This window comes from Citrus clementina, unplaced genomic scaffold (genome assembly GCF_000493195.1).
Source record: "Citrus clementina cultivar Clemenules unplaced genomic scaffold, Citrus_clementina_v1.0 scaffold_5, whole genome shotgun sequence".
Taxonomy (NCBI): Eukaryota; Viridiplantae; Streptophyta; class Magnoliopsida; order Sapindales; family Rutaceae; genus Citrus; species Citrus x clementina.
In genome coordinates, this window is record NW_006262201.1 from 33,752,003 (window position 1) to 33,779,325 (window position 27,323).

Sequence of the window (27,323 nt, forward strand, 5' to 3'; positions counted from 1 at the left end):
TTAAAGTATTTTTGTAATAATAATAATTTAGCATAATGATTTGCATTTTTATTTCTCCCTTTGATTTTGATGTCGCCCTCACATGCAAAACTCTTAGAAAATATACATGTCACGTACAAGCACATGCTTAAAATGTATAATACACATTTAAAAAAGTCATAATTATTTTGCATTTCCATGAACTTTCGAGAGACTCTAATGAGTCAAATAAAATGTCAACACACACACACACACACACACACATATTATGTACATATATTGCTGTTTTTCCTTTCCTTTTTAACTTTGCTTAGGTTGTTTAGTTTTTAAAATTTTATCGGCAAAGATGTATAAATAATTTTAAGACATTAGAGGAAACTAATAAAACAAACTTTTGTTCATAAATTTTGGATAAACCCTCATAAATTGATTATTTTTAAATTACTCATAACTTTAAATAATAGAGATCGATCGAACACGTTGATGTCCTTATGTGTTACTGATAACCCATAAAACATATGCCACATGCAAAGATCATATGAGGCCATTGCTTCTAAGATTATTGCGGACATGACCAACATACATCCCTTTCCATACTACTGGAAAGGGATGAGCAAACATGCCCTGAATTTTTTCTTTTTTTTCTTTTTTGTCTTCGATTTGCAATGGCTATTGCTACGTTAATCTCTACTTCATCATCTGATGATGATGAATCTGACAGCATCTCTATCTTAAAATTGCTAGCGATGAGCAAACATTCTAATAAATTAGTTAATAGGTGGAAGGATGACTGGATGAGCAGCTCCATTCACAAACATTCTAATTTATAGATTTAAAAATACTTAGAAAAAAACAAAGGTCAATTTAAATTTGTTGAAAATAGAGTGTAATTAAGTTTGTTGGAGTGGAAGAAAAAAAGGAGAATAATTAAAATAATTGGAGTGATAAAATATAGGGTAATTAAATTTGTTGAGAATAAAATAGAGAATAGTTAAATTTAATAGAGAAAAAGATTTAATTAAAATAATATTAATTTGTTCTTATTTATTGAGTATTTTGTAAAAGATCTTATTTTTTCATTCTATTATTTATTACAACAATTAACAAATAGTTATTTTATGAGTAAAATTTAAATAATATTTTTTTTGAAATTATTTTTAAATTATATATAAAAATGCTTTTTTTAAAAAAAAAAAAATCTAGTTAGCACAGGACAAAACAAACCACCATCAATAAACATGACGGGTACCTTTGGCGCGTTATCCCTCTCACAAACCTACCAAAAATCAAGAACCCAACTCCCAAAAATCCTTCACTTGCATCAACCGTACTACTACAAATTTTGCATCTTTTTCAATTCACGTCAATGGCTTTAACCCAACACTTTTTGAAACCCACCATTAATCCCCCTCCATATTCCTTTCACCGCTCATTACTCACTTCAAAAGCTCCACTTTCAGTCCAAACACACATAAACTCACTGTTTTCAACCCCAAGAGGTCACTTTCTTCAGAACCGAGCTCCCACATTCACTAGAAGATTGTTCATTCCTTCAGTTTCTGGCATCTGGGATGCTTTAACTGGTGGCAACAACAATTCTCGTGAAGCCGTTGTTGCCATTCGAAGGGGAATGCTACTCTTTAGACAGGTGAATTTTGTTTCGATTCGTGTTTGTTACTTACAATGTGTATAAAGTTTTATTTTTCTTTGTGAGTTCTAGATGATACTGAGAAGCATTTTTTGTTGTTAAGGGTGATGTTGTGGGGTCTGTAGCCGAATTTGACAAGGCAATTGAATTGGATCCTCGACAAAAGGCATGTATGTTTTTAATTTTTTTCCTTGGAAATGTGAATCGTTATATGCATATGAGTATATTATGATTAATTTGTGAATTGATTGTTGTTTAGATCTCTGGCAAAGGGGCTTATCGCTTTACTATCTCGATAGGTACTAAATTTTTCACGTTTTATAGCAGATTGAAAAAGGGTATATTTGAGCACAATGAACTGCTTAATTTCTTTCAATTAGTTGGGATCATTCTGAAGAAGTTGATTCGAGTTTCACATTTCAATAGGTTTCAAGAAGGTGCAGAGCAGTTTCCGATAGATGTTGCTCAAAATCCAAATGATACCGAGGAGTCAATATGGTGCTTTCTTTGCGAAGCTCAGCTGTATGGAGTTGACGAAGCAAGGAACCGATTTCTCGAGGCACGTTAAAAGTTGCTAAGCAAACATCATTATAGAATCTATTTAGAGTTTTAGACCATTCACTGACAAATGAGATCCTAATGAAATGAGAATGTTTATAAGAAATGGTGAAATGGAAAGGTATTGATGCTTAAGATGCTGAGATGAAAGGGTTGCTACATTATGCTTCAAAGAATAAACTAACTTCCTTGTGGTGTTTAACCCATCATCTTTGTCTCTGAGTCTATCTAATTATATAAAAGCTGAATGCAGGTTGGTAGAGATCCTCGTCCTGTAATGAGGGAAGCATATAACATGTTTAAAGGTGGTGGTGATCCAGAAAAGGTATTTTTTGCTATTCTTTTTAATTCTGAGGTCCTATTAGCTCTGTTTCTATATTAACATCTAGGACATACTTATGTCTCATTAGGTAGTTACGTGGCCTATTCAAGTTAATTATAAGGTTTCGTTCGTGATTTTCACCATGTAACCTATCTACTTTCTAGCTAAAGATGATTTAAAAAGTATTTTCGTCTGCGTCTTCTAGATGTGTTTATTATAGAGGGAGGACAGAATTATTAACTTACACTGCTTGTGTCTCGAAGTCCTTAAGTTTGGTAGGCAAAAGGACTTTGGTGCTTGCACTTATTGGCCAATGGGATGGATATCCTCGTGCTTTTGTATTTATAAACTATTTTTGGCTAATAGGGGCCCCTCCTGGCAATCATTAATATGATAAGATATCTTATATATACGTTACAATCATTTACCATGGTAGACATACTTAGGAAATTAGAATATGAATATCCCAGCTTATTTACGAGATACTTTATATGTTACATCTCTATGCGCACTCTCAGTTTGTACTTTGGACATTAGTGCACTTAACCTGAATACTTCAAGGATAGTAGGTGTTATATCAAATTAGTAGCTATGGATTAGCAAAACTCTCGCTTATGTAGGAAGCTGATAATATGTTCTGTGATGTTGCATTGCACTTTGGTCTTTGCAGTTGCATTTATTGTAAGAATGTCATTTGACTAAGCAGTTATATTTTCTGCATAGCTTGTTGCTGCATTTTCGAGTGGCCGTGAAAACGAGTATTTTTATGCTTCCTTATATGCTGGACTGTTCTATGAATCTCAGGTTTGTTCTGAAACTCTAATATTTCTTATGGACCTTGAAAGGAATGCTTCTGTATAAAGCATGGCTTTCATACCATGATAGACTAATAAAAAATTCTCCTACAACACTATTAATGATCCACAAGGATGACTGGGTTTATTCATACTTACATTTGCATATTTTCAAAAACTAGACTGAACTGACTGTTTGTCTATATTACATTCATATCAATAAGGAGTTTCTGTTGGTATATGGACCATTGTTTCGAAAATGGAAACTATTAGTTATGTGATACACTTGCATAGTGTTGAGCTTACCTGAGAACATCTGAAGGAAGATGGACCAATTTATATTCCTGAGTATATATGATATCTGAAACAAGAAGTGGCCCCGGACAAAAGTACTTGCTGGTGTAATTTTCATTTTGGTAATTCCTTGTGTACGAGTTACAGTAACCATCTTTTAATAATTTGCTATCTGCAGAAGAAAGCAGATGCTGCCAAGCTTCATATTCTTGCAGCATGCGAGTCTCCTTATGGACAAAGGTCTTGATTCAGAATACATTCCTGCTAGTTAGTCAGTCAATTATTCAGCAATTTATTTCTCATGTTCATGTAGATTGCTTATTATTTCAGGTCTGATGATTACATGGCTGCTCTTGCTAAGGTTCACTCTCTTTGTCGGAACTGGAGCTCTGTTTGAATATTCAGCTTAAAATTGGCTTCATATTCAACTTTTGACGTTCACTTGATGGGTATACAGATATTTCACATTTTTCATTAAATTAAAGCACTCTTGAGGTGAGTCAGTAGACCATAAAACAATCTATAAATTAGCTGTATCATGCATCTAATTCAATTATAAGATTGTGTTACCTTATTTGCTTTCGTTTTTTGAATACTGTAGGACTCGGATCCATACAGATATGCAAATATTCTATCAATTTACATTTTTGTTTCTATTAGCTATTGAATAATATATTGTTATATACCTATCCCGGCCTTGTAAATCAATGTTAGGAAACTTGCCCCGGCAAGAAAATCATTGAACCTTTCACATACATTTTCAAATAAAGTTCTCGGCTCTGGAAATAGCAAAAAGAATGATACAACAAAGGATTAAATGTGCAGTCAAAGGTTGATAAAAAGAAAATGAGCTTGAACGACCCTCTGACAAGGACTGAATCATTGTCCAGGTAAGCCTTAAAAAGTTCATGTTTAATATATTCGTTGCGTCCCGTTTTAGGCATTCTTAATTTAGCTTAAAGCACACTATGAGCATATACCTTTGTGCCAAATCCAAAAGACCTTCATTATCAGTCATTTAAAAAAATAGAAAGGAATGCCAAGTTGCCAACAAACTTAAAAACTGCTCAATTTTGACCTTGGGTTTGTCTGCTTGTACAATTTTAGATGACTTAATTGATAAACCAAGTGATCTAAGGCAGATAAATTTGGAGACCCTCTTGGTCTTGGGTTGTTGGACACTTAGACCTCAAAAGCCTTTCCATTTAGCACGTTCCATCACCATTGATTTTATCCAGTCACAAAGGCCATCTTTTTCCATTGCTAGTTGATGAGTTAACACCCATTCTTATCCCAAATCTACACATCCACATGAACTTGTTGCCACTAGAAACAGAAGAAAAGAAAATAAAAGATATGTTTACGACTGTTGTGCTTCTATGGCTGCGGGTGAGGCTGTGACCTGTCCAATTTGTGCAAATAACACAAGCCAGTTAATCTAGCCGTGTCAGACAAAATGTTCCGAGCATGCATTAATTGTATTTGCTTCATTTTCCTCAACAAAGTGGAATACAGAATCTTACGTAAGTGGCTTATCCCAGATGCCAATTAATATCTCAATTAAATAAATAAGAGTCTTAATCCAAAGCATATTTGGCTTGTACTTGTAACTTGCAAGATACCAATCATTTGCCATTTCAGCATATTCGCAGTGCTAAGCACATAAGGCAGCATATTCTTGAAGTGATTCTGCTTTTGACATATGCCATTTGGCCTCAAAATTCACCGACCACATTGTCCAAATCCAAAAGCAATCGATCTTGGCTCCATTAGAAAAATAAACTGAAAATTCAAAGCTACAGATTTTGTGGGTCTAATGATTTTATAAAAATGTCAAAAATAGAAGGGTAAAAGGATAATTCACTTCCATTCATTTGCTACATTTTTTTAAGCTTGCCAATATCAAATTGAAGTAATTATGAGAAAATAAGGTTGCTTTAGCTCATCAAAACAAGAAAAGTTAACTTTAAACTACATCATGACACAAAATTAACGAAGTCTCTATACAAAAGCCTTTGACGGGTCCCACGTGTAAATCAAGCCCTACTTGTCATACTTAAAAAGAAAGTTTCATGAAAAGTCTATATAACCATTGGTTACTTAATCACATCATCACCCTTTTCTTTGCCTTCCCGGTTCTTACAACCTCCCACCAAAAAAGAAAAAAACTTCTTCAACTATAAAAACTACTAGACTCTGTCTTTCAAAATCTTTTCTTTCAAAAAAACCCATCTCAGTTTCTTTTCCTTTTGTAAACATCAAAGCTTTATAAAGGACATGCAAGAGCAAGTTCTTGGTGATTTTCTTGGGAATCAAACGGGAGTTTTTCCATGTCAACAGAGAGACTCATTGTTGGCAACGAACATTCTGATGATTATCATCAGCAGCAGCAGCATCACACAATGCAACAGCATCATCCAACGGTGACTGTATTGCCCCGTAATAACTCCTCCAAGCAATGTGCTGCAGAACATGAACAAGTTTTTGATGAGTTGCCAAAAGCAACAATTGTGGCAGTGGCAAGACCAGACTCAAGTGACATTAGTCCCATGCTTTTGTCTTATACAATTGAGCTTCAATACAAACAGGTACTGATATGTTGCTATTTATATATATATCAAACATGCAAATTTGTTAACAGGTTATGTGCTTCTGTGTGTCTAATTATGCTTCTTCTTTTTTTTTTTTTTGGTATGATATATTGAAGTAGTGGGGAAGGAACGAAAAATTGGTTTTGTGATTTTTTTTTCTTGTTTCGAATTTAAAATAAGAACAAGGGAATTTTACGCGCCAATTGTGCGTACATATAGAGGTACAGATTTGACATAATGTAGAGTTTAAGAATTCATTTGTTATGTGTATTGTACGTTTGCTAAACGGTTTTGTTTTCTGTATTTTTCTTTTTCAGGGTAAATAAAATGATCAAAAGAATAAGAACGAAAATGGAAAAGATCTTACATTTTGTTTTATGTTTTCTACAAAGCTAGTTGAATTTGGAATCAGGCATTGGTTGTTAGTATCTAGAACCTGCCAAATAATCTCAATCTGTAGTCTTTTTGATTCATTTGTATTGTTATGTGCCTTTACATGCTGCAAGAATTGTTCAAGTACTAACTGTACTTTCTATTGGACAGTTTAAGTGGAGTTTAGTGAAGAAAGCTTCACAAATTCTCTATCTACATTTTGCTGTGAAGAAACGTGCTATTATTGATGAACTTCACGAGAAACAAGGGCAGGTTTGCCTTTTAATTGAACTTGCCCTTACCTCCTTTATGTCATTTCTATACCACATTTTCAGAAGTATTCAAATCCATGATGTAGTGTGCGTGTTTGTTTTGCCCAGTGTTGGTAACTTCTGTAAGTTCTCATTTGTTACTGATTTTTTCTGATTTTTGATCATTTTCTTATTGGCATATTGCATTTTAGGTTAAAGAATGGCTTCAAAGCATAGGAATAGTAGATCAGGTAGCGGTTGTGCAAGATGATGATGAACCTGATGACGGAGCTGTACCTATGCATCCCAGCGAAAGTGTCAGAAATAGGTAATTTCTTCTTATGCACCTCTTATAATTGACAGAGGAATTGCATTCATAAAGCCCTTCGTACTATTCCATTTGTCTTTCTTATGAGGTATTTTGTTTTGCAGATACGTGCCGTCCATGGCAGCTTTATCAATTCTTCGCCCAGTGCTAGGAAAGCAGACAGTTGCAGAGAGAGCAAAGGTGGCTATGCAAGGGTATTTGAATCACTTCATGGGAAACATAGATATCGTAAATTCTCGAGAGGTGAGCATACAAACTTCGCTAGTAGTCATCTTCAATGGGTCAATTATGTGATGCCTAACTTGTTGGAAATTGGAACTTAGATTACATGATAGAGTTAGTTTTCTTTTCTGTTGTTTCTTATCAACTTTTACGTAACATAGTCATTTGTCATAACAAGTGGCTCTGGATTATAGGTGTGCAAATTCTTGGAGGTATCAAGGTTGTCATTTTCAGAAGAGTACGGTCCAAAGTTAAAAGAAGGTTATGTTATGGTGAAACATTTATCAAATATCTCCAAGACTGATGATGCCATACATTGTACAGGCTGTTGCTTTAGTTGTTGTAGCAATAAATGGCACAAGGTAATAGAATACTTTTGATCATGGTTTACTTATCTTTATCCTTGTAATGTCAATTGAGATCATCCAGCTGTCTTCACACAGTCATACAGGCAACAGCATTTGTAATTAACAGATTTTTCAACTATTAGAACCTGTAAATAAATCCTAATAGGCTTACAGATACCTCACTTAAGCTCTTGTGGAAAATCATATAGGTTCTTGTTTCTAAAGAATGATAACAAAGAGTATCATCAAATTCCTTTAGCATTGAAAAATAGGATATCCACAACAATTGTTAGAGCTGTTCTGACATCAGTTTGCTAGTAAAACCAATTCTATTTTCAAACCATGATTAAATACTCTGTCCTGTTACCTTTTTAAAATAAAAATTACCATCTTCATTTCAAACTTTATCTATATACAGGTCTGGGCTGTTCTGAAACCTGGATTCTTGGTCCTGCTAGAAGATCCTTATAACACCAGAGTCTTAGACATAATTGTATTTGAACTTCTACCAACCACGAATGGGAATGAAGGACCAGGAGTATATTTGGCAAGCCAAGTAAAGGGATCCAATCCATTGCGCTACGCATTTCAGGTCAGCTGATTTTGTCTTTTGTGTGTGGAAACTAGATGAATTTAGTAAGCTTTAGGCTTGAGACCTTGGTTTATATTTTTTTCATGAATACTTTTCTTGAATGTACTATTTTTACTTATAATTACCATGTTTGGACATTTGAAAAGGTTTCTTGTGGAAATCGGAGCATAAAGTTAAGAACCACAAATAGTGGCAAAGTTAAAGAATGGGTTGCTGCAATTAATGATGCTGGTCTTAGACCTCTTGAAGGGTGGTGCCATCCTCACCGATTCGGTTCCTATGCTCCTCCAAGGGGTTTGACAGAAGATGGGAGTCAAGCTCAGTGGTTTATAGATGGTCAAGCAGCTTTTGAAGCAATTGCTTCTGCCATAAAAAATGCAAAATCACAGGTTTAAGTGTTCCTCTACCAAGACCAACTGCATTGAACAATATGCCAGTGCCTATTCCTTGTAATGCTGAATGATAAAAACTTGCCTGCAGATACTCATTACTGGCTGGTGGCTTTGCCCAGAGCTGTATCTCATACGTCCTTTTGAAAATCATCCTTCCTCTCGCCTTGATGCTCTACTAGAAGAAAAAGCCAAGGAAGGGATTCAGGTACAAATATAACAACTCTTTCTATCATTGGTAATTTATTGTGTTCAGGGAGTTCAGTGCCATCATTTGCAATTTTGACTTAGCTGATTGAATGTTTAATATAATCTTTTAACTCGTTGCTTAGCTTGGGATGATATGTTCTTATATTTCTTGTTCCCAATCAGGATGTCCATATTTTAGTATATGATAGATCACCAAAACTGCACCATTCTAAACAAGTCCTTTGAAAGTTTCTTGACATTGCTTTATCGACATTTTTGTTATAAATGTTACAAATTTCAATTTGGATGGTTATGCAGGTTTACATTCTTCTTTACAAGGAAGTTTCTATTGCTTTGAAAATTAACAGTATGTACAGTAAGAAAAGGCTCCTAAAAATTCATGAGAACGTGAAAGTACTGCGCCATCCTGACCATGTCTCAACTGGAGTTTATTTATGGTATTCTTCTTAGGCAGTTTACACCAAGTACTTTCCTTCTTGCTTGTTTTCTTGCTTCTGATCACTGATTATATATATACATGCAGGTCTCACCATGAAAAACTTGTTATTGTTGATTATCGCATTTCTTTCATTGGAGGATTGGATTTATGCTTTGGTCGTTACGACACAATTGAACACAAAGTGGGAGATTGCCCTCCTTCTTTGTGGCCTGGGAAAGACTATTATAATCCAAGGTGTTTACTTATTTATTTTTTCTAATTTGAGAAAATGGTTTTAGCATGACTAGTAGGGATTCAACTTCATTTTTATATAAGTATGCATTATATCAAATGGAATAAAACTTTTCCGATAGTTTAGTATTGGTTATACATGTCAATATGATATGATTATAGAATTTTGTCGACTGCTGTTTGGTTATTCAAATAGTTGAAAGTGTTTGGTGGTAAGTGTATGGACTTTGATCTTAATACTTCTTTAATGTTGTTCGGCCAGAGAATCTGAACCAAATAGTTGGGAGGACACAATGAAAGATGAACTGGAGCGTGAAAAATATCCACGTATGCCGTGGCATGATGTCCATTGTGCTTTATGGGGACCACCTTGTCGTGATATCGCTCGGCATTTTGTTCAACGCTGGAATCATGCAAAGGTTGATCTTCTGAGACTTGTGATCTTCTTTTTTTTCTTTTTTTTTTATTATTTGCCAAACTTATTGGCTGATATTAATTAACCATACTTTTAGAGAAGCAAAGCTCCAAATGAACAAAACATTCCACTACTCATCCCTCATCACCACATGGTTCTCCCTCACTACATGGGAAGAAGTCGAGAGATAGGCATTGAAAACAAGAGCACAGAAGAAAATCAGAAAGATCTCACCAGACGGGATTCCTTTTCCTCACAATCACCATCAGAAGATATTCCATTGCTTTTGCCTCAGGAATCTGATAAACTAGTTGCTCCTAATGTCGATGACAAGTCAAATGGCCTCAATACAAATCATAATATTCTTGATAGGACATCTGGGTTCTATGGAAGTTGTACAATCCCTTCTAATGAGTACAAAACTGAAGCTTTAGCCCCAAATTCTAAGATAAGAGGTACCATAGATGGCCTTGATGCTGTGGATCTTCAACGTGAGATGAACTCAAATTCAGTTCGGGAGTTTGGCTTGGACAAGAGAGAAGAGTGGCGGGAAAAACCGGAAGAAAATCATGACATTTATTCTAGTAAATGTGGACAAGTTGGTCCGCGTTTGGCATGCCGCTGCCAGGTTAGCTACAACTCTGGCTATTAAATAAAATCTTGTAGTGTCCTTAGATTCTATTATGTCCCAAAATTGTGATATAAACTTTACCAGCAGTTATATCCATACACCATTCCAGCCAGACATGTTTGCCATGTGCTATTTCTAAGCTTCTTTGAGTTTTTGTGCCAAAGCATGTATTTAGACAAGTATTTTGTGCCAATTAAAATCGTTAAAGGCCAGGTAAATGGTGTCATCAACATAACATGTAGGTTGCAGAACTCAATAAAACTCAAGTAAAGGAAACTCATGTGGATTAACTTGTTCACAGTGATATGTGAAGGAAAAACATAAATCTTGGTCATTATGAAAAAATTATACCACGTACATGGATCATGTATTTAGACAAGTATTTTGTGCCAATTAAAATCGTTAAAGGCCAGGTAAATGGTGTCATCAACATAACATGTAGGTTGCAGAACTCAATAAAACTCAAGTAAAGGAAACTCATGTGGATTAACTTGTTCACAGTGATATGTGAAGGAAAAACATAAATCTTGGTCATTATGAAAAAATTATACCACGTACATGGATCTGGTATTACTGTCTTTTCTGCCTAATGTATCTGAACTATAATCTTGTTCTCTTTGTAATTTTAGTTTCCTGCCATAATGAATGAATATGTGCAGATTATCAGAAGTGTCAGCCAGTGGTCTACAGGAACAAGTCAAACAGAAGGTAGCATTCACAGTGCTTATTGTTCTCTGATTGAGAGTGCAGAACATTTTATTTACATCGAGGTAGGAGAACTTTATTTGATGAAATATTTTCTTTTCCTAAGATGTTGGTTATTGAATGAACTTTTAGTCTTCAAGATTGTTCATTTCTTATGCTGACCATTTTGCTACTGCTGTTTCCTTCTTCCAGAATCAGTTTTTCATTTCAGGTCTTTCAGGAGATGAAACTATACAGAACCGCATCTTGGAAGCATTATACAGACGTATCATGCGAGCATACAAAGAACAGAAATATTTCCGGGTTATTGTTGTCTTACCGCTCATACCAGGTTTCCAGGTACATACTTTTTTGGGGTTTCCCCACCTCAAGTTTTAGTTATAAATTAACAAGATACTTAGAATCTTTCTTTTGTGCATGCATCGACAGGGGGGTATTGATGATGGTGGGGCAGCAACTGTTAGAGCCATAATTCATTGGCAGTATCGAACTATTTCCCGAGAGAAAACTTCGATATTACATAAACTCAGTATGCTGCTTGGACCTAAAACACGAGACTATATTAGCTTCTATGGTTTGAGATCATATGGAAGACTTTGTGATGGTGGGCCTGTAGCTACAAGTCAGGTACAATTTAAATTGCATTCCTTCAGTTTATTTAGCTATTTTGTTTTCTAAGATGGCTTTGTTCTAAGCTCGACCTTGATTTTTTATTATTCCCTTGATGAAAGAAATGAAGCATAGTGTTTGTTCATGGAGTATGGCTTGATTAGTTATCTCATGTGAGCTTTGCCTCATCACATACTTTAACCAATTTTTAACCTTGATTTCCATACAGGTGTATGTGCACAGCAAAGTGATGATAATAGATGATCGTGCTGCTTTGATTGGCTCATCCAACATTAATGATAGAAGTTTGCTTGGATCAAGGGACTCTGAGGTACCGTTTTAATTGTACCAAGTTATGTGAGGAGGATGATTAATTATGTCTTAACGGTTTATTTTAACAAGTTAAAGTCAGATAAAAGTTTATGCATTTTTCCATCTCCTCTAATTTGAGTATTTGACTAAACCCTCTCTCATAAGTTGATTCATTTACTATTTCTGCTTCAGATTGATGTAGTAATTGAAGATAAAGAATTTCTAGAATCATCTATGAATGGAGAGCCTTGGAAGGCTGGAAAATTTTCTCATTCTCTCCGTTGCTTCCTTTGGGCTGAGCATCTTGGTCTTCATGCAGGAGAGGTTCGTACAATTGAAGATCACAATGTACTCCAGACTTCTTGTTTACTCAATAATTTATATCAATTCCTGAATTTAATGAGTTCTTTTCTCTTTGCTTCCTTAAAAAGTGCTGAAAAACAACACTCTAGTGTAATTCAATTCTGCTTTTACTTTCTACAGATCAGCCGAATAAGTGATCCTTTGGCAGACACAACATATAGAGACTTGTGGCAAGCAACAGCAGAGGTTCATAGAACAGTTTATTTTAAGACAAAACATCTACTGCTTGTCAGCATTTTTATGTGGAGTGTATTTGATGATTTTGACTCTAGACAGTCACTTAATATTTTTCTTCTCATAGGAAAACACCCTGATTTACGAAGATGTCTTCGATTGCATGCCCAATGAAGTTATCCACTCAAGGTACAAAACGCTACCATTTTTTTGGTCTTTTCTTTCTTTCACATGTAGGTAGTCTCTCATTTTGCATTCAAAATGCAGGTCTGCTCTCAGACACAGCATGAACCAGAGGAAGGAGAAACTTGGGCATACCACAATTGATTTTGGGATAGCCCCGGAGAAGCTAGAAACCAACGAGAACGGAGAGATTATAGCAACAGACCCAATGGAAAGACTGAAATCTGTTAAGGGACATCTTGTTGCTTTCCCGTTACAGTTCATGTGTCAAGAAGACTTGAGACCAGTATTAATAGAAAGTGAATTTTATGCATCTCCTCAAGTATTTCACTAAGAAATAATCTCATACAGGGACAAATGCTATAGAGAAACAAAAATTTGCACAAGTTGCAGTAGTTGCAATCGTAGATATTCATCAAGTAGTTTAAACTTTAGGGAGATATAGAGTGAGCATAGCATCAGCAGTAACATCCATTAAAACGTTTCGGCACTGATAATGTCAGAAAGTACAGATTGAGAGGGATATCTATGGCCCCATTGGGCTTGATTAATGCCATTTGTAGATGCCTTGATGCACATAATTCCATTTCCCTTAGCTCAAGCAAATGAATGAAATGTCAGTAATTATCCATGATTATGCTGTCTCTTAAAGTACCTGAACAAAGTTAAACCTGTTCAGGTTACTTCAAATTATTGCATAAGTTGATTAATTGAATTGCTTCAAGGCCCGTTCGTCATTGTTGCGTTCAAGCTTAATTTGGAAATCACGGCAATCAACTAGAGATTGCGTAACCTCAATCTCAAACAGAGTAGTGGCTGATTAACGGATTAATGGAGAAAAAGCAATTGAATTTGAATATGCACTTGATGTGAACAACTTCTAATCACCTACCTTGAACAAGGTACGATATATATGAGAAATGCTAAACAAGGAGCCACTTCCTAGCTCATTTCCATTACTATTTTGGAGTTACAACAGCATGAACTTGCTGAGAAAGAGGAGAAGAATGAAAAAAGAGACAAATGGCTGAAATATCATCCATTGCAATTCCCTTCCTCTTGCGTTTCCATGCATGTACGGCACACTCAACCAGACGCTTAGCTGATTTTGCCCTGTTTGGCGTTGAAGATACAATTTGAATTGCTTCTTGATTAGAGATTACATCCCATACCTGAAGAATTAAACCAATAAAAATTTTCAACTTATTTTCTTTAATCTTTACAAACAAAAATAATTTGAAAATAATTGTAATATCGTAATAATGCATTATGGATACCCCATCAGTTGCGAGCACAACAAACTGGTCTCTGCTGGTTATATGCCTTTGTGTCACTTCGGGCACAGAAATGAGTCCATAATCCTTGACACAATAATCACCAAAGGCTCTAGACATTGCCAGCCCCGGACATTCCTCATTCGGAAGCCAGACTCTGTGCACTCCTGGCTCGTCTTCTAAACAGAAGACCCGTCCCTTGCATTGAATTATCCGCTCAGCTTCATCTGCAAATACAATCAAGAATAATATAAACAATTCATGATTTTTATTTTTTTTTGTGTTGGAGAGAGACAGAGTGTGTGTGTGTGTGTGTGAGAGAGCGAGAGAGAGATACAGACAAGGTAAGTTGGGCTTGAAATCGACTGTTAGCTGAACTGGAACCAAGCTTCCATCTTCTGAAGTGGTGGCTAATACAGCTCGTGAGTCGCCAACATTAGCAACCATTATGAATTCACCCTGGTGAAACAGAAATAACTAGCTCGTTAATTCTGATGAACATGTGCAAGATACAAGTGGCTGGTTAAAATAATTTCCAGTACCTGTCTGACAATTGTCAAAGCAGTTGTTCCGCTGTAGAATGAATCAATCTGTCGATGCTGCTCAAGCTCTTGATCAACAGCAGCACAAGTCTTAACATAAGAATGCTTCCATATGTTGAATCCATGAGTCTTTTTATCCGAATCCAAGTCAATATCTGGGAGAAGAGAAGCTTCAGCAAGAGTCTCCTGCCAATTACAAAGCAACGATGAAGGCATTGATTCCCGGACCTTTTTAGCCACAAAATGACCCCAAGGACCATGCCCATCAAATATCCCACAAAACATCATGTCTGCCTGACATCCAAATTCCTGCTCCAAAACAAAGAATGAGCACATTTTTCAATCAAAATTGAACCAAGAACCAAATATTGCTCACAGCTTGGCTATCAAAAGCAGCTTACGATTACATAATTATCAATGCCGCTTTCTATGATAACACTTCATTTGATAGCCAAGAAAAGCACAAGAGTAGCCATTTCCACATAATTTGGCTATCAAAAGCAGCTTACGATTACATAATTGTCAATGTCGCTTTCTATGATAACACTTCATTTGATAGCCAAGAAAAGCACAAGAGTAGCCATTTCCACATACCTCCCAGACAATTGCGCAATCTTGATTTACTCCTTTTTCGCCTCGCTTGGAGAAAACTGAGGCAAAGTTATTGGAACTATCAACATTTACAAAACCAGAAGACCTTAAAATCATTTCATTCCTTTTGGCTTCTTTAGCCATTGCTTCTGCAGCTCCTCTCCCAGCACAACTCTCAGAATTTTTCCCTTTTCTGATTGAAAAGGACCTTGCCAATCCGTAAAACATGGAGGAGAAATGCCCCATTTCCTCAAATTCAATCCCCCCACACCAGAGTCAATGTTGGCTTCTTCTTTCCCTTTATGTAGACTCAAAATCTGCCTATTTGAAAATGAAGAATAATCACACACAATCAAAATCTAGCTTAAAAGGAAATGCATTGAGATACCTAAGAAAAGAAGATTCCAATATTCTTCTTATTTCTAACAAATTCTTTATTAAGAACCAAACAGATAATCAAAGCATATCAAATACTTTATTAAGAATCAAACAGATAATTAAAACAGAAGTAAAAAGACATGATCCTACTCAGAAAGGCAAGAATCTTTCAATTTAATAGAGTAAAAACAAGAAACGGTGAATGTGAAACATAATTTTATAAAAGTTAAAAACAAAAAGCTATGAATCTGAAAGACATCACAGAGAATATTCATCATGACATGGAATTCCAATATCTCATGATCTAGAATTTTTAGCAAGCAAACGAAAAAAGTTATAAAATAAACTTAGCAGCCCTATGCATTGTTTGCTTCCTGAGAAAAAAGTAGCATGACTTTTAAAAATTTGTCTTCTCATATTTTCTTCCATGTAACCAGCAACCAAACTTAAGGTGACCCTTTTGTTTGTTTCTTAAGAAAACAAAGGAGGAAAAGGAGAAGCTCAACATAAGTCTTAGCTAAGCTCATCAAGAATCAAAACATTGCTCTATATTTTCAGCTACACAATCTTTGATTACCAAATCATTTAAAAAAAAAAATCAAATAAATTTTAACCCACCTTTGAAGCAAATTTAGATTTTGAGAATCCAAAATATAAATTTATTATGAAATGCAACTGTGAAACTTTCATTTTCTCCTTGTTTTTCTCCCAAAACTTGCTTGGAAGTTGGAAACCAAACAAAGCAAAGAAAAAAGAAACTTTTTTCACTCAAAAAAAAAAAAACCTATTTTTCCCATTCATCACACATCAAACATTCCTTTCATTTCCCTTATTTTCTTGTCAACTTTCTCAGAAACCAAACAACATGCCCTTTGACCCTTTATCCAACACTCAAACAAAAACAAACTCAAAAAAAGCATATGCATGAAAGACCTTTGATGGAGAAACAAACAATATCAGATAGCCGGGCTCTGAACCAATAGCCGGAAAGCTGACGTCAGCCGCCGGAGTCCGAAGCAATCCCGGTGATCCCTTATTGAGCTGAGAATTCTAGAGAAAAAATCTTGAGATGGATTATTGCTGCAATAATCCATAATGAAAAAGAGCTTTTGTTGCCTTGTGTTCCTCTCCTTTTCACTGTGGAGAAGAAAACAAAGGCGCAACTCTTTTGTTGTTGTTGTCGTTGTCGTTGTTTTCATACATCTTACACGTACATACAAAAGCACTTTGTTTATTTAATTTGCTTCTCCTTTGAACTGCTTTTCAACTAAATGTGCTTTTAGTTTGTGGTTACAAAGCTTCTTGTAATCTTGTTAGTTATTTGTATACTCCGTGCTCATACTTTCCATTTTATAACATGTTAGTTATACAACGATTGTCTATATATATATATATATATATATATATATTTCAAGAGCTATATTACAATTTTAAAGCACCATTTTTGACCATGTGTTCTTGAAAATGATGAGTTGAAAAATAGTTACCAATTGCAGACTTATTGGACTCTTGATAGCTCCAATTTTATAGGATTATTAGCATGTTAATGAGCTTGCATTATATATAGAACTTTGGTTTTATTAATTAAATAGTATTTAAATCTTGAGATTGGTATATCAACTAATTAGTTAATCATCATCTACGTTCTTGATAAAACGAATAAAAAATTAAGAAATACATAGATGCCTTTTGTTGGCCAAACATGATCACTTGGATTAATATTTTAAATCAAATAGAATGTCTACCTCTACCATATGATTTGTTCCAAAGGGTTTTTCTTTTTTTAATTTAATGTTTTGCGTATTTTTCAATGTATATTTTATAGTAACAAATTTTGTGCCAAAAAAATGTGTACCATACACATGGCAAATTATAAGCCAGGTGCTTCTTTTATTAATTCTAGCACCGTCAAAATTCAAATTGATTAAAATAATGAATGTGATAACAATTATTTGTTAATGGAATATGAGTGATAATTTAGATAGGGTCAATGGGAGGAGTCAATTAGGGTAGCCAATCATAAGAAGCCACCAAGTGAATAAATTAAGAAGAAACAAGTAGAAAATGTTCCTTGAGTTTGCATCATATAATACCTAAAATTCTCTCACATGACTAAGCTTGTTGACCATGTTTATGCCAAATTTATAAATTCAAGTATAATTTTCTCTGGCTAATTTCATGACAAGAAATTTTTTTTTTTTTTTTTTTGAGGAATTGCCTTTAGAAAATAAGTTAACAATATTTTTCCTAATTTTTTACGATAAAAAGCTGATGATTTAAAGCATTCTATATGAAAGTAGTTTAAGAATTACCACATTTTATTGATATACATTATGTGAGAAATGGGTTTTGGAGTTTACCCAATAATTGAAAAATATCTCTACAGAACTTACGCTATTTATATAACAAAATCTTGTCAAAATTGGAGGTTTTGAGGATAACACATGGATCTCTTTATTCATGACCAAAAGGAATCAAAGACAAATTGATGCCTCTTGGACCAAAAGGCAAATGCAAATATCAATTCAAGGAAAGCTGGGTGTCAATAACAAATCGTTGAATCCAGAAACAAAATTTTGCACGTGAGTAATATTATTCTTACCACACATGCAAAGATTGAAAAGATTAAAAAAAAAGAAGAAGAAATATTGTGGGGTTTTCACTTCTAACGAAGCCTTTGTCTTTTATTAGGAAGTTCTATCCACTCTTAATAAAGCAATATCTTCTAAATTTCCATAAATATGTAGTATCGTGTTCTTTCTATATCTACGCAATTGGGTGAAAAAATGGTAGAGAAGATTGAAGAAAGAAGTTCCGTGCAAAAGTAATGAACCAAGAGGCACTTTTGTACTTGGTGCTCTCTCAAACGAAATCATTTATGAATTATGAGTACGTATATTAGGCCGCTTCTAGTATATATTCTTTATTTATTAAATTAATATCACACTCTAGTGTGATTGACCTAGAGGTACTTATAACAAGAATATAAATAATAGTTTAAATAATGTACAAATGGAGAACTCAAAATTTTGATTTGTCTAAAACAATTTTACTTATTTTTGGCATCAAACTATAAGCTTATCGATATTATAATTACAGCCACTGAATATTACAACGATCGACAATTGGAACATTGTAATAAAATTATTTCTTGTTATTTAGTGTCTGCAAATACACCCATGACATAGTAGAGGTAAAAAAAAAAAGCCTATATATAATAAAGTTAGAAAGAAAGGAAATGGAAAATTAGGAAGTGATAAAACCCAAACCAAAATTGACAAAGATCTTATGAATGTTACTCCCACGGTACATTTTAAGAAAAGTGGTGGCGGTGATGGTGGAGGGGTTAAAATCGGGTGGGTCCGATGCCCACCAAAAGAATACGACGGGCAATGACCAATCACTATTGATTTCACTTGGACCGAGTCAGATGATCTCACAGACTCCTTCTTTTGGGTTGATGAGGTGGGACCTCCTGGTGGCTGTCGGTAACAATTATTTCCCTTTACGAGATTGTTTTCAGAGTTGGCGACGCCTGTACCTTTCCCTGTAAACACCTTACACGTGGCCGGCCTACAAATAATCACACGCGTAATTACATTTCTCTTCCAAATTCTATAATTAAAACTCTAATGGAGGATGCACTCGAAAGAATCCAATGTGTACGTGTGTAGACATAATTAATAACAAAAACCACCCAATCCAACGGATATAATGAATGATACGAGGAGCCGAGGACGTGGCGACCCTGAAAAAATGCAAACAGTAACAGCAACGCATGTGATGCACAGAATTGCAACAGCCCACCTTCAGACCCCATGATGGAGTCGGTGGGAAAAACAAATGGAGCGACCGATCGATTACATGGGGGCCACGGGATGATCAGGAGGGGACCAGCGGCCCAGGAACCATTAATGCATCCTAGAATTTAACGAATAAGGAGCTAACCACGTAACACCGAACAATCACATGCGGGGCGGCGCACTGGATGAGGACACGCAAGCTTCCACACAAATGCATAAGCATGAGAAGCAACAGTAATAGCCAGTAGCCCACGCCCCCTTACTTTTCTCCTTTTCATTGGGTAGGTGTTGACTTGTTGACTTTCAAGTCTTTTTAGCTTTCGAGTCTTTTTAGTCGTGTCTAATTAATTAATTAAATTAAATTAACCTTTCAAAAATTAAAATAAAATAATGAGAAATCGAGGGTTTGGTCATTTTAATTGGCTAATTTGGAACAAAGGGTGGTGGTGACCCATGGAAGATCTCTTGGGTCACATTAGCACGAAGATTAGATTTCTCATGCGGCCGAGACGATCATTCTAGAGTTTTTAAATATTATTTTAAGTTTTTAACATACTAATCATTGTTCAATTTACATAACTTTTTTTTTTAAAATTTTTTTTCCCCTAATGAAGATTTTGTGTGATGGCTTTTGGATGAAGAGTCGTGTTTATAATATTTTGATGATGGGATTGGGAGAGGTACTTTTTATGGGTGTCTTTGACTAAGAAAGCTTCATTGTCTTTGAATTGATGAGTTAAAAAAATGTCCAGTTGGGGGTGGGGTGGGGGTGGTCATATTCTAATGAATAGAAAAAGAAGACAAATGGCAATTGAGTGTTGAGTGTTGAGTGTTGAGTGAATGAGTGTAAAAAGTTGCAGAGCCAAATGAGTGGCAACAAGGAAAATGAAAGTGAAACTGACAGTCACGTGATGATGAAAGGATGGATAAAACTATTCATTGTCAATGGCATTGCATTTCAGGCTAATGCAAAGTTACATTGATTTTATACTGTAGATAAAGAGATTTTATTCTATAAGTTGTTGATCCCAGATGAGGAGAACTTTAGATTTGACACCCAAGAATATCACCTATCGGTTCTTGAATGTATTATAAGATGTGCGTGCTAAAACTGGACAGCTGTGAATTTTCAGATAAAAATTACTAAAATAATAAGAAATTAAAAAACCCATAATAATTAAGAAACATGTTACATGTGCATGTAAAGAGTCTACTGTTTCTTGTATTATCGTCTGCAAAAATCAATCCCCAGCACATTTGCCTGGGTGAGAGGAGAACACAGTCAAGAAGCATATCGATATGCCAGTCTAGCCTGTTGTTTTGTAATATGACTCATATTTTATTAAGAAAGGAAAATCAAACTTTGACGATTGAAACCCCGGTTGCATTCTGCTAACTTATTCTAATTGCGTAAAGAAGAGTTGGTAGAAAAATAACCAACTTTTAGTGGGAGCTTCTGTATAAAATTATCAACACTACTGGTGTTAACTGTGAATAAGATGCGATGTAATATTATTGGTGGTACAGCTAGACCTTTTTATTATACCTAACAGCCCATTCCAAGGTCCAAAGCCATTATGTTAAGCACTTGATCGGATGGCTATCGATTCACTTCAGCCACTGACACCACACCACATGGGAAAGGCTGAGCTAAGTTGTTTTTCAATGTTTAACTTGCGATTCTATCATAAACAGACAGCTTTTCCAGCTACTAGTTCTACATAACATAGAACATGGCTATTGTTCGTTTATATGTAACAAACAACACAAAGAAAGCTACAGTTTTAAAGTCCAATTTGACAAATATTTTCTAGAAATAAAGCAAGTTCACTGCAGAGGTCCAACAGTTAAGTACTGAATATATGAAGAGTTTCATCAGCTCTCTGCTTGTCTTAACATTTATGTTCTGATAAATTCAATTTGATACCTTTAATTAATTGTGTCTGTTCAATATGCGAACTGCATTCTAAGTTGCTGGATTGTCTCATGCGATCAGCCTCAAACTGTCATATAATCTGCGAAGACTGGTGGTACAGGTTAAGGTCAAGGCCAGCAACATTCCCACCTACTCGTGCCCGCAAGATTGCCTGAAAGAGAACGGAACATGGGAACACTTTAGTTTAATAATTAATTCGGGAAGCCTTCAACCTTTTGGAATGATGATATCAACCTCTTACCTCAGGAAGCCTTCAATCTTCAGGATGGCATTTCGATCAGCAATTATAGCTGTATCTGTCTCTACAGCATGATTTGTAACCTGGTGGCAAAGATTTTAAGCTTTAAATTGGTAGGCTATTATCATAATAAATAATAAAAACCCGGTGCAATCATCCGGCGTCTAATTTCAGCACCAGCAAAACAATACTGGAATGGTTGGCCTGTCCCAATAATTAATCTCACTTAGCGGATCAACACCACATAATAGGAAAACAATACTCATAAGAAATGGCTCAAACATCATTTGTTGGCACCGAAAACAGAAGATAATTTCCTGGTCAAAAGGAAAAACCAGATTGGATAAATAATGTTTTCTGTTGACATCCACATGACAAATATCTAGATAACTGTAAACAGCTTTTCAATATTTTTCTCTTTTACATGATGAAACCTACTAATTAGTAGTCTGCCCGCAAGAGTAAAATAATTCTTTAGACAGAAATCATCAAGGGATGACACACTCTCAAATCTAACTAGCTGTTCATTTAAATTGTTATTAATCAATGTGAGCTGCAAACCAATTGCTGAATGTAAGAGTTTTATCCTGGATCTAGTCCCTCGAGGGCATTTACTCCCAAGAGAACAATCAAACAAATTGCTGCGTCAGCACAATATGTCAGCTGCAAACACATCTGCACAAGATAGGAAAATTATTATTTATAAATATTAAAGAAATCCTTATATGTAATGCCCACCTGCACATGATTTCCTCCTCTGCTAGATACTTATTAGATGCCTTTGTTTTAATCTTTCTTTTAACCATTGAACTTAACAACCTTTGCTGCACATTTATTTGATGTGCTTTGTTATGCAACTTGTAACTGTTTGCTGCATATCTTAGAGCAGAAAACTACAGTAAATCTTGTTATTTTCACTGAAAATGAAGGCATTTTCATTATCTGACTATTCAGAGTATCTTAATTTATATAAAGAAATTGGCAAATAAAAGAAGTGTGATGCATTAAACAAAATATGCCAAGAGAATTAACTGACTATTGAGAGAGCCAACGAGCTAGTTTATGCTTTAATTTTTCTAAATATTAAAGCAGCTACTTGTGCTTGGCTTGTAGCAGCTCGGATCCTTTCTTCCGGTTTGGTTTATGATTATCACAGGAATGGCACATGAGGATTCTATCTGACCCACACAATGTTGAATTATTCATCATTAAAGCTGCCTCAATAATCCCACTTGCCTCATTCACCTCCTCTGCCATAGCAGTTGTATGTCCACTAGACATAGAAGATGTACCCTCGTTCACAAGATGTCTGTCAGACACAGAAGATGTTCCCGAAACAGAAGTTGCCTCATTCACTTTTCCAAAGAAGATAGATGTACCCACCTCAGGACTGGACCCTCATTGCTGCATTAATTACAATTTGCAGCTGCTGAATGCATGCTTTCAGAATCATCACCAATGTGATGAGGCATTTCTCTCTCAATAGGCTCAATATCACATCTCCCTTCTGCAGACAATACTTTTGTACCCACCACTTGAAACCAAGATATGTATTACATTGATCCAGTTTATCCATTCTAACCAGCAAGCATGCTTACCAAATTTCCTGTACTATGCTTGATTACATTCTTCTCTGCCTACAGGGCGTTTCTTTTTCAAAATTTTCTTCTTGAATTGGCTTTTCTTTGCCTTCGGAACATTTACGGTCTCCTCAAATTTAGCCAGCTCTGTTCCTGTTTTTCTGGAAAGGATTACAGTCGACAGAGCTTTGCCAACTAGTATACCGGATAACTCAGATGCTCTTGATTGGATAGCTAGAAGAGAAAGCAGTTCTTGCAGCTTTGATCTCTGCTTCTCTTTTTTTCATTTTTGATGCACCGCCACGTACTAAATGCCTCCAATATCTACAGTACATGCAAAATGCACTTTCTCTGATGCTCCATCTTTTCAGCCCTGAAACAAAAGGAATAGTATAATTCATATTTTGAGAATATTCCTGTGGTAAATTTTTGCAGAAATCTGTTTCTTGCTGGACAAGGCACCCTTCAGAGGTGTTAGCTGTTAGTAAGAAAATTATCGAAGACAAGTAAAAAGGAGAACATTTTCTGCATTAGGAGATAGGAAAAAAAATGTATAAAAGTTGTTTGAAAAATTCTGCATACCAACTTTCTGTAACATTTCAGATTGACCTTTTCAAAAAGCTAGTTGAACAAGAACAATGAACTAGCAATATTTTCACCTCATTTTACAAATAATAAAACTAAAGAATTCAAGATTCAATTGAAGAACAATGTATTCAACTTGAATAACCATGAGTTGCAAAAATCAAAAGTACCATTTACAAACATCAATCTACCCTCACTGGTGGCAACAAAACAACAAATGCTTACATTTTAACTCCAGTTGCAACAGTCCTGTCACCCTGTGTGCTTCATGTATCAGCGTGTCTACATGTATTACCAGATAACTGATAAAACCAGGGCTGATCTATCACTATATATTCTATGTGCAACTAAAGAATGAATGGTACCCTTCATGTGTTAAAAGAAGCTCTTTACTTCATCAGACCATCAGTTTTCTGCCACATCCAACGACCCATCTTCAGAATGCTAGTTCTTTCATCCTTCAAAGCACATTCTGAATGGCACGACATTGATGACAGATACTGCACTGACAACTCTTGCGAAAAGCATCATCCAAAAGTAAAGCAGCTCTTCATGCAGCATTCTCACGCAATTGAGTTGTAACATGTTTGGCTTTATGGGGTTCCGGCGTAGACCCTCCGATGCTTAAGTCAAAAATTGTGTATAAAGAGATAAAATTGAGAGTGAAGAATTGTGAATGAGTTCAAAATAAATGAATTTTCCGATAGAGAAACTAAAAATCTGGTCGGGAATGTTAAGGCTCTTAGATAGGTCACTTATAGAGTTTTTGGTTGATTTTTGCTAACCCCCTTCTCTGTTGCCCTCTTCAGCTTAAATAGCCATTGGTCGTGGGCGGTTACCACCTTAACTTTAGCCCACCTTCTTCAGCAATTGCGAGTGGTTAATAATTGGAGACTGTTTAACAAATCGTGGCGTACAACTTCCCTAAAAATTAGGCTACGTTATTTAAGCCAATAACTTTCCATGTCAAACTAATTCCCCGAGTCGGACAAATAAATTTTGAGGTCGGATTTCTTCATTTCCAGGTGGGACTGGTGAATTTTCCTGTCGCTCATGTAGGTTCAAGGTTGTATTTTTAAACCCGGTTGTTCACATAAATCTCAGGTCGTATTTGTAAACCAGATTGCCAACATAGGCTCCAAGTCATACTTATGAGGTCAGCTCGATACTGATGAGTTCTGAGTAGATTGGGGTTGACCATATTTTCAAACGTTACTGGAAAAATTTAACACAAACACCAGTCCCCTAGTTTTCAATACCGAAAGTAATTGCTGGTGTTGTAAACTAATTATTTAAGATTAGAAAATTTTTTTCTCAAACCCAACACCAATCTCCTAGTTTTCAATACCGAGAAGGTACGATCGGTGTTGGAAACTTGAGTAGAAATAACTAGACAATCAATAACAATAACGGGAAAAACTAATAATTATGCAAGCCTTTTATTATAAAGTGAATTATTAAATTAAGGAAGATAATAAAGAAAAAGTGAAAGAAGTAATAAAGTGGTGAGAATTGATTAAATTTGCAAATTAATTAAAAATAAAAGCAAGAAATGAGTGCGAATTTATAACTAGCAAAGATTTAATGAATGAAAGTAGAATAAAGTTAAGGGAAATTTGTAACCTACTCCCAAATAAATTGACATTTTGCACTGCGTCCCCAACAAATTTGACTTGTTGCACTACGCACCTAAAAAAATTGACATTTTTGCACCATGCCCCCAATTCCGTTATTTTCTCAGTTAAGTTTAACGGTGGAGGGGTAAAATTGGAAGTTTATTCCTTAAATTAATTTTAATGGGAATTCTCTTTATTGTAATTAAAATAAAAATCTTTAAAAAATTAAAGGAAAAATAATAGTGGTGACAATGTACATGTAACAAGAAATTTTTTTATTACAATTAAAATAAAAATCTTTAAAAAATTAAAGGAAAATAATAGTGGTGATAAATGTACATGTAACAAGAATTTTTTTTATTAAAATTGAAATTAAAATCTTTAAAAAATTAAAGAAAAAATAATAGTGGTGACAATGTACGTGTAACAAGAAATTTTTTTTATTGCAATTGAAATAAAGATCTTTAAAAAAATTAAAGGAAAATAATAGTGGTGACAAATGTACATGTAACAAGAATTTTTTTTATTAAAATTGAAAAAAAATCTTTAAAAAATTAAAGAAAAAATAATAGTGGTGACAATGAACATGTAAGAAGAATTATTTTTTTTTATTGCAATTGAAACAAAAAACCTTAAAAAATTAAATGAGCTAAAAATTTTGTTTTTTTACATAGAGGGGCATTTTTGTCATTCAATCAAAAGTTAAATGGAGCCGTTAAACTTAACTGAGAAAATAACGGAATTGGGGGCGTGGTGCAAAAATGTCAATTTTTTTGGGTGCGCAGTGCAACAAGTCAAATTTATTGGGAACGCGGTGCAAAATGTCAATTTATTTGGGGGTAGGTTACAAATTTCCCTAAAGTTAAAATAGCAAAATTAAAATGAAAAAGGAATGGGTAATGGGCATCACCTGTGGCTGTGACAAATAAATAAAGTAAAATTAAAATGAAAAAGGAATGGGTAATGGGCATCACGTGTGGCCTAAAGAGAGTTTGAAATTTAAATAGCAAATACCGTGCTTGACTGCAGCCATCTGACAAACTGGCCACACTCCACACCATCATAGCCATCCGTTTTCTACAGCCAGGATCTTGTTTTGATTATTATTCTCTACGGGCACCCTGCGCATGACCTAGGTTTTTCCTCCTCTCCAACTTGTGCGGCTGATTTTGGGAGCTCGTCTTTATCAGCATGAATGGTCACACGAGTCTTGGTGAGTTCAGTTGTCCTTCTCCATCCGCTGCTTTCCCTTTTTTTTTTTGGTGAAAATCAAACTTCTTATTTTGTCAAAACCCGAAGTTCTTTTTTTTTTTTTTTGTTGGCGAATGCTGGGCTCATGGTAGTGTGTACTGTTGATGTAGTAAATACTGTGTTGCTTGCTTTTGTCGTTTCTGCATACTATAGAATCCATCTGGGTTGCAAACAACTTTGGTGAGTTGCCTCGTTTCAAGCATTATCTGGCTGTTGCATTCTTGTATTTATGAATAAGAATTTTATTGAGTGTTGGGATAGTTGTGCTGTGTACTGTGTTGCGTGTAAGCTCTGATGAGTAAAGCAAAGTGACATTGGTAGTAAAGGGTTGCTGTCATTTAGCTGGGTTAACAGTGGAGATATTGATGCATTATGTATTGGCATTTGAATGAGGAATTAGGTTTTTAAGTGTATATGTTAGGCAATAATGGAGTTTAGGAGTGAAGATGGGTCACTTTGTAGCGATTCGCAAAATGCGAATAAGGAGTTGTTGGATGGGCTCAGTGATATTGCATCGGGTGTAGATAATAATGGTAAAGTCAGGGAAAATAATGTAGAATTAAATTGTAA

The 27,323-nt window shown here is 35.1% G+C and overlaps 3 protein-coding genes and 1 pseudogene across 8 annotated transcripts; 2 read left to right on the forward strand and 2 right to left on the reverse strand.

Moving 5' to 3' along the window:
• Window positions 1-1,240: 1,240 nt before the first annotated feature.
• On the forward strand, window positions 1,241-4,259 carry LOC18042996. The gene is made up of 8 exons (XM_024183211.1): window positions 1,241-1,627; window positions 1,731-1,797; window positions 1,887-1,926; window positions 2,054-2,186; window positions 2,439-2,510; window positions 3,231-3,311; window positions 3,774-3,835; window positions 3,926-4,259. Exons 1-8 carry the CDS (start codon window positions 1,346-1,348, stop codon window positions 3,990-3,992), a joined length of 804 nt encoding a protein of 267 aa, XP_024038979.1. The 5' UTR covers window positions 1,241-1,345; the 3' UTR covers window positions 3,993-4,259.
• A 1,418-nt stretch (window positions 4,260-5,677) lies between these two features.
• LOC18042673 (phospholipase D zeta 2) lies at window positions 5,678-13,610 on the forward strand. Of its 3 annotated transcripts, none has more exons than XM_024183206.1 (20): window positions 5,678-6,183; window positions 6,730-6,831; window positions 7,022-7,137; window positions 7,242-7,380; window positions 7,554-7,721; window positions 8,125-8,298; window positions 8,445-8,687; window positions 8,779-8,895; window positions 9,195-9,334; window positions 9,421-9,570; window positions 9,830-9,986; window positions 10,080-10,610; window positions 11,273-11,383; window positions 11,511-11,657; window positions 11,748-11,945; window positions 12,157-12,258; window positions 12,432-12,587; window positions 12,723-12,788; window positions 12,904-12,965; window positions 13,044-13,610. In XM_024183206.1, exons 1-20 carry the CDS (start codon window positions 5,926-5,928, stop codon window positions 13,291-13,293), a joined length of 3,387 nt encoding a protein of 1,128 aa, XP_024038974.1. In that variant the 5' UTR covers window positions 5,678-5,925; the 3' UTR covers window positions 13,294-13,610. The 3 variants fall into 3 exon arrangements, with proteins under 3 accessions (XP_024038974.1, XP_024038975.1, XP_006433476.1); XM_006433413.2 differs by having other exon boundaries at window positions 5,679-6,183; window positions 12,432-12,563; XM_024183207.1 differs by lacking the exon at window positions 6,730-6,831.
• A 219-nt stretch (window positions 13,611-13,829) lies between these two features.
• Window positions 13,830-17,066, reverse strand: LOC18042674 (probable protein phosphatase 2C 34). Of its 4 annotated transcripts, none has more exons than XM_024183210.1 (6): window positions 16,697-17,066; window positions 15,370-15,683; window positions 14,776-15,084; window positions 14,575-14,692; window positions 14,237-14,460; window positions 13,830-14,131 (listed from the first exon to the last, which is right to left on the reverse strand). In XM_024183210.1, the coding sequence occupies exons 2-6, from the start codon at window positions 15,610-15,612 to the stop codon at window positions 13,919-13,921; spliced, it is 1,107 nt and encodes a 368-aa protein (XP_024038978.1). In that variant the 5' UTR covers window positions 15,613-15,683; window positions 16,697-17,066; the 3' UTR covers window positions 13,830-13,918. The 4 variants fall into 4 exon arrangements, with proteins under 4 accessions (XP_024038978.1, XP_024038977.1, XP_006433478.1 ...); XM_024183209.1 differs by having other exon boundaries at window positions 15,370-15,687; XM_006433415.2 differs by having other exon boundaries at window positions 16,678-17,066.
• A 4,546-nt stretch (window positions 17,067-21,612) lies between these two features.
• LOC112098190 overlaps window positions 21,613-27,323 on the reverse strand; it is a 6,290-nt pseudogene continuing 579 nt past the window's right edge.

What these genes read in the sequence shown, in the direction of transcription:
- LOC18042996 (XM_024183211.1), top strand. Translation starts at nt 1,346, where the DNA reads ATGGCTTTAACCCAACACTTTTTGAAACCCACCATTAATCCCCCTCCA. An exon ending in GGATCCTCGACAAAAGGCAT is followed by an intron (nt 1,798 to 1,886) that starts GTATGTTTTTAA and finishes ATTGTTGTTTAG; the next exon opens with ATCTCTGGCAAAGGGGCTTA. An exon ending in GAGTCTCCTTATGGACAAAG is followed by an intron (nt 3,836 to 3,925) that starts GTCTTGATTCAG and finishes TTATTATTTCAG; the next exon opens with GTCTGATGATTACATGGCTG.
- LOC18042673 (XM_024183206.1), top strand. Translation starts at nt 5,926, where the DNA reads ATGTCAACAGAGAGACTCATTGTTGGCAACGAACATTCTGATGATTAT. An exon ending in GTACAATTGAAGATCACAAT is followed by an intron (nt 12,588 to 12,722) that starts GTACTCCAGACT and finishes TACTTTCTACAG; the next exon opens with ATCAGCCGAATAAGTGATCC. An exon ending in TGTGGCAAGCAACAGCAGAG is followed by an intron (nt 12,789 to 12,903) that starts GTTCATAGAACA and finishes TTCTTCTCATAG; the next exon opens with GAAAACACCCTGATTTACGA.
- LOC18042674 (XM_024183210.1), bottom strand. Translation starts at nt 15,612, where the DNA reads ATGGGGCATTTCTCCTCCATGTTTTACGGATTGGCAAGGTCCTTTTCA. An exon ending in TTTCAAGCCCAACTTACCTT is followed by an intron (nt 14,461 to 14,574) that starts GTCTGTATCTCT and finishes TTGTATTTGCAG; the next exon opens with ATGAAGCTGAGCGGATAATT. An exon ending in TTGTGCTCGCAACTGATGGG is followed by an intron (nt 14,132 to 14,236) that starts GTATCCATAATG and finishes TTAATTCTTCAG; the next exon opens with GTATGGGATGTAATCTCTAA.